The sequence below is a fragment of the Rhinichthys klamathensis genome, unplaced genomic scaffold, assembly GCF_029890125.1.
Source record: "Rhinichthys klamathensis goyatoka isolate OS25496 unplaced genomic scaffold, OSU_Roscu_1.1 h1tg000756l_1, whole genome shotgun sequence".
NCBI lineage: Eukaryota > Metazoa > Chordata > Actinopteri > Cypriniformes > Leuciscidae > Rhinichthys > Rhinichthys klamathensis.
In genome coordinates, this window is record NW_026607162.1 from 100,245 (window position 1) to 106,793 (window position 6,549).

General features: G+C 45.4%; 1 protein-coding gene across 1 annotated transcript; it reads left to right on the forward strand.

The window, feature by feature from the left end:
* The first annotated feature begins 4,061 nt into the window (after nucleotides 1–4,061).
* Nucleotides 4,062–6,329, forward strand: LOC130077538 (transmembrane protein 121-like). The gene has a single exon (XM_056242814.1). The coding sequence runs from the start codon at nucleotides 4,951–4,953 to the stop codon at nucleotides 5,899–5,901; it is 951 nt and encodes a 316-aa protein (XP_056098789.1). The 5' UTR covers nucleotides 4,062–4,950; the 3' UTR covers nucleotides 5,902–6,329.
* The last annotated feature ends 220 nt before the right edge of the window (nucleotides 6,330–6,549 follow it).

The following is a 6,549-nucleotide window of genomic DNA, read 5'->3' on the forward strand; positions in this document are numbered from 1 at the left end:
GTTTAATTTCACCTGTGCCATTAATATGTTTATAAGCAACTGAAAAAAACACAAATGTCAGGGTATGTCAAAACATCTCAAGGACCCCAAAAACACCTTGGTCCCCAGAGGGTTAATTGTAAAGATTAATCTGTATTTAAGTTTTACAGTAAAGACTATCCGGTGTTGTTTTACATTTGATTACTTTATTCAATTTCTGTAGTATTTCTTTCCTGAATACTACTGTTAGAACTACCTGAAAAACTTGTAAAAATTTTAATTTTTATTGAATTGCATTTATTTGTGCTATTATTTGTAAACAGTTATGTTATCATAACTGTTTACCTGTCTTTTTATAAATTCAATTCAAAGTTTGAAGTCGAATGTCCTTGTGCTGTGTGTGAGCTCCCCCATTGTTCCCCATGAGATGATTGTAATGGTAATTGATCAATGTTTATATGTGAATAAAAGCCTCAATTCAAACAGGTTCATCATATATTTTGTCTCTTCGGAGGACTTTTATTAAACTGCTGGATTCAATACTGATTGCCTAGAATTTCATTGGATGAACAAACAATTATGAGATAATGTAAAATATATATATATGGCAGTATATATGCCAGATAATTCCATTATCAAATTATCGTGATAACATTACTTCCTGTGAAGCTTGTATGTTTTTCGACCAATCAGCCATGATGGTAAAGAAGGGCGTTTTTTGTAAGAAAAACAAGATTTTAACATTTCTTTCTGGTCAAGATGGACTGGACCACATGAGGTGTGTCATTCTGTTTGGAAAGCACATATTCACAGAAACCGTCTGACACTGGCACGAGTAAATGCTTCTTCACACTCACTTTAATCATGCAGTCAACCATGATGGCACATGCTTCAATAAACAGAAACGGTGATTATTGTATGGCGACTGCACTTTGGGTTGGATCCATCAGAACCACATATGGTGTTGACGACAGGGTTCCTCTTCCAGCTGTGTGAGGAACGTGTGTATTTCCTCTATCTGACCCTGAAAACACAGAACCATGACAGAGCCTTAGGCCTCATTCAGACTGTCAGTCCAAATCCCATTATTTGTGTATCCGATTGGAATCTGATCTAAAGTTATTGATGTCCACACTGTGTATCGCAACTGTTCAGATCCGATGTGTGTGTCCATGCAGCTCTTCCGTTTTCAGTAATATCTGCATTCGTTTCTATGGCAATGACGTTGCGTTGGTAGACATACGCCAAAAACAGCAATGACCGCAACATGGAGCGGTTTGCAATAGAGATGATGTCTTATTTAAATTGTACAATGCTGTCGCGCTGGGTTACGCGCTGGGTTACGCGCTGGGTTATGCGCTGGGTTACGCGCTGGGTTACCCGCTTGGTTACGCGCTGGGTTACGCGCTGGGTTACGCGCTGGGTTACGCGCTGGGTTACGCGCTGGGTTGCGCGCTGGGTTGCACGCTGGGTTGCGCGTTTCTGATGGATCCAACCCAAAGTGCAGTCGCCATACAATAATCACCGTTTCTGTTTATTGAAGCATATGCCATCATGGTTTACTGCATGATTAAAGTGAGGGTTACGCGCTGTGTTACGCGCTGTGTTACGCGCTGTGTTACGCGCTGTGTTACGCGCTGGGTTACGCGCTGGGTTACGCGCTGGGTTACGCGCTGGGTTACGCGCTGGGTTACGCGCTGGGTTACGCGCTGGGTTACGCGCAGGGTTACGCGCTGGGTTACGCGCTGGGTTACGCGCTGGGATACGCGCTGGGTTACGCGCTGGGTTACGCGCTGGGTTACGCGCTGGGTTACGCGTTGGGTTACGCGCTGGGTTACGCGCTGGGTTACGCGCTGGGTTACGCGCTGGGTTACGCGCTGGGTTACGCGCTGGGTTACGCGTTGGGTTACGCGCTGGGTTACGCGCTGGGTTACGCGCTGGGTTACGGGCTGGGTTACGCGCTGGGTTACGCGCTGGGTTACGCGCTGGGTTACGCGCAGGGTTACGCGCTGGGTTACGCGCTGGGTTACGCGCTGGGTTACGCGTTGGGTTACGCGCTGGGTTACGCGCTGGGTTACGCGCTGGGTTACGCGCTGGGTTACGCGCTGGGTTACGCGCTGGGTTACGCGCTGGGTTACGCGTTGGGTTACGCGCTGGGTTACGCGCTGGGTTACGCGTTGGGTTACGCGCTGGGTTACGCGCTGGGTTACGCGCTGGGTTGTGAGCAGAACCGGAGGCTGGCATGGGCTGCTTTATTCCGCGCTGTCGTCTCCGTTATATTGGCCTTTTCTGCTCGTCCGGCACTTTGCAACAACACATTGTTCCGGCAGCGACTTTCAACATGTTTCCTATAACAGCGGCTGACGTTTACGTTTTACGTGCTGTGAGAAAGTCACATAAACCACGCAAAATCCGATCAGATCGTTCAGACTGAGACGGATTTCCAGAAATGCGATTTAAATAGGATTTCAAACCACATATGAATGAAGCTTGAAACGGATTTGTAAAGATCGGATTTCATGTGATTTTTAACTGACAGTTAAACTGACGGATTTAGACAGACAGTCTGAAAGAGGCTTTAGTACAATAAGATCAAAGACTGACAGGACACTGGACACACACACACACACACACACACACACACACACACTACAGAGAAACAACTACAGTAGAGGAGCGGTTTGTGTCCACACCAAACCAGAACTCAGACAGAGCTGCACTTTTCTTACACAAAATACAGAGATAATGGAGAAATGTTGTCCAGAAAAACTGCTCTAAATCATATACCCAAAAATGACAAAAGTTGGTTTGCTCAAGATTCATGTCAATCATTTTCTTAATGTTGTCGCATCAGAAACACGGAGCTCCAAAAACACAGAGATTCTCTTCTCTGAAACAATAAAACACAAACACACACTGAGAACCAAAATCTCCTGACACTAGTTCAACACAAGTGTCAATCAAAGATAATCAAAACCCATTCGACTTCCTTATTACTGCAAAGCATGATGGGATGTTAAATGAAATGATAAAACAAACAAGCACTAAATTCCAGTCGGCCATAATGAAATGATTCGGTGAGGTTGTGAGATCCGGTCTCGTCTCTGATAACTGCCTTCATCTTTAAAAATGGAGATAAATTTGACCACAGTAAATACAGATGTATTTGTGTGAAAGTTATTCTGCAGTATAATAAACTCCTGGACTTCATCATGACACACAGATTAAAAGTTACATGAGCACATCAACATACATCAACATTTAACTGAAAAACATTCTCCCCAAATTACAGGCAAAATGTCTGCATGTTTTATTAACTTTATTGGAGTTATTCAGACTGGTGCCAAGGATTATTTTACAAACCTATAGAAGGTGGTTTAGGAAACAACCTCATTAAATCCATAAACACTGAAAGTAAATGGCAATGGAATTAAAACTAGCAAAAAAATAATCTTTCCCAGGAGCATAGAGAGACAACGCTGACATTTTTCAACATCATTTCTACATCAATGAACCGGCATTGAGACTGGAACGATCTGGTCTAACTCAAATCAAATGTCTGCTCTATATCTATAAATAAATCATGCAGGGCAGAATCAGTCAAATATTCACAAATAAAGGAATGGCCAGCATTCTGGAAGCATTTATAAGTCATTGACACCCCTGTAGTATTCAAGCTGTGAGCAGAGGATCCAGTCGCTCTTTCAGCATCACTAACATCTCCTGACCCCATCACACCGATTCTCTTCATTAGTGCCTTCTTTTTACTGTTTGTATTTGTGTTACAATGCTTCAGCAATGCTTTTTTATCCTTTTTTACCAAGCCAAATAACGCTATTTGAATCTGAATCAGAGAGAGAGAGAGAGAGAGAGAGTTGAAGGAGCCACATTGTGTCAGTGTGTGAGGAGAGCAGGCAGAGGGAGAAGCAAGCGCACACACACACCTCATTAACACACACGAAAAGAGAGAGAGAGAGAGAGAGAGAGAGAGAGAGAGAGAGACTGGATTCCTTGCTCATACCGCCAGCACTCCTGGTTTTCCCGATGCAGCGCGTCAAGGCTCGGATCCGCAGAAGAGAGAAGAGCAGATCCACAGCTGACGGATCTGAGGACGAGCGGTCAGGACACACTCAATCCCTCGGCATCTGCATTCACAGGACAAAGAACCACACGCACACATGAAGCATGGAGGCGATCCCCAGCGCACCTTAGCGGTGTCATGCTACAGTAAGTGGATTTCCATCTAGAATAACTTACCTGCTCTAGCTGCAAGTTTTTAGTCTGAAGCCAAAAAGTGATTTTAGCTTTAGTCTGCTTTTTCCCTCGCTGAAACCAACCCCCCTCTGAGACGACCACAGAGCCTTTTCTGCACTCCAAACTTAAGTGGATTACATCCGAGGCATTTGGGATTTTTGTGGGCTGTAATTTGAAAAGACATGCTGGACCGCAGGATACAACACAACCAGGGAAGAACTGTGCGTGTTTGCTGTCACTTTTCATATGGATTACAGCACTAATCTGTTCTCCTCGAGCACACACACACACACACAGGAGGACGGTCCACAGCTCGTCATTATGATGAACTTCACACAGAGGAGAAAGTAGGTGTCCAGTCGGTTTCTTTTAAATGTCTCCTCTGAGAGTTCAGTAAATGCATCTGTGTCTGGCTGATGGCCACAAAAAAAAGAAGAAGATCTTTTTAATGCAGTTATGAAGATTCTGAAATAGTGGCCAAAACACTGACAGACTAGAGATTTCTGAAGATTGTACCTAAACATGATGGTTTGTGCATGTTGGTGATTGAACTGGTTTTGTTTGTGTCCAGCTAGTGAACCCTGGACCTCAGCCATGGGAGCAGTGTTGGGGGTAAGAAGAGTCTGAGCGCTCCCAGTATCTCCAGTGCTCCTCGAGGAGTCTCCCAGAACCGGCCCATCAGGGAAGGGTTGCAAGGGTCCGCCGGCCCGGCTCACGATGGTGCCGCCTCCTCCCACCAACAAGCCCCACGTCTGCTTGTCCACCATCGTCATCATGAGCAGCATGGCTCTGATGGACGCCTACCTCGTGGAGCAGAACCAGGGGCCGAGGAAGATCGGCATCTGCATCATGGTGACGGTGGGCGAGCTGTGTTTCCTCATCGTGCTGAGATACGTGGCGGTGTGGGTGGGCGCTGAGGTGAGGACGGCAAAACGGGGATACGCCATGATACTTTGGTTCCTTTACATTTTCGTCTTGGAGATTAAGGTGTATTTTGTCTACCAGAACTACAAAGCTGACCGTAAAAGCCTGGATGCCTTGGCCCGGAAAGCTCTGACGCTCCTGCTGTCCATCTGCATTCCCGTGCTGTTCGTGATTCTGGTCGCTATCGACCACATGGATTACGTGAAGGCTTTCAAGAAGAAGGAGGAGATCAGAAACCGCTTGTTCTGGGTGGTGGTGGATCTGTTGGATGTTTTGGACATCCAGGCCAACCTGTGGGAGCCGCAGAAGAAAGGGCTTCCTCTGTGGGTGGAAGGACTGATGTTCTTCTACTGTTATATTCTTCTTTTAGTGCTGCCCTGCGTGTCTCTGAGTGAGATCAGCATGCAAGGCATCAACATCAGTCCTCACAAGATGATGCTCTACCCCATTCTGAGTTTGGTCACCATTAACGTTGTCACTCTCTTCATCCGTGGAGGGAATATGCTCCTCTATAAGGACAACAGAGTGTCTGGGATACTTATGGCCAAGAACATCCTAGCCCTCGTTCTGAAGACGTGCAGCTTTGTGCAGTACCGGAAACAGTTGCAGAGCGCCCCCCCGGGGTTTGGAGTGGAATTACAGAAGAACTCTGTGCCGTCCGGTCGATCTGTGCAGACGGCTCCTCAGGGAGTGTTACAGGAGCAAACGCCGCTACCGGAGGTCACCACGTGTGAACATACGTGACCTGCGATCTGGGCACTGCCTCTGCAAGGACACAACATCTTTGATGAAACGATGTGGATGTATGCGACATATTGTCATCTCAATGAGAAATACAAGTGGAGCATAATGGAATAAAGGCAGTCTGTAATTGCATAATTCAAAACTTTCTTTCTTATATATATTTGAAAGCATACTATTCCACCTTTCTTAATACGCCAATGGCCAAACTCCAGCCTTTATACGTGTCAGTGATCTGGGGTCGGGTTGGGCTGGTTAGTGTGGTCCAGTTGGCCTCTGCTGGTAGATGTCATAAATGTCTGCGGGCAAGCAACATATAAATCACTAATATTTCATTGTACTACAGTAGAAGTTTCACAAGTGACTGATTGTTTTTGGAGGCTCTTGACTTGTCCTGTCTGCTGTCTTTGCCGTCCCAGCTCAGGATAGTCACCAATGAAGGGTTTGGGACTGCTTTGAGAAGCAGGTGAAAATGATTGGGCATAATTCAGTAGTTACTTAATAAAATGATTGGGCATAATTCAGTAGTTACTTAATAAAATGATTGGGCATACTACAGTAGTTACTTAATAAAATGATTGGCCATACTACAGTAGTTACTTAATAAAATGATTGGGCATACTACAGTAGTTACTTAATAAAATGATTGGG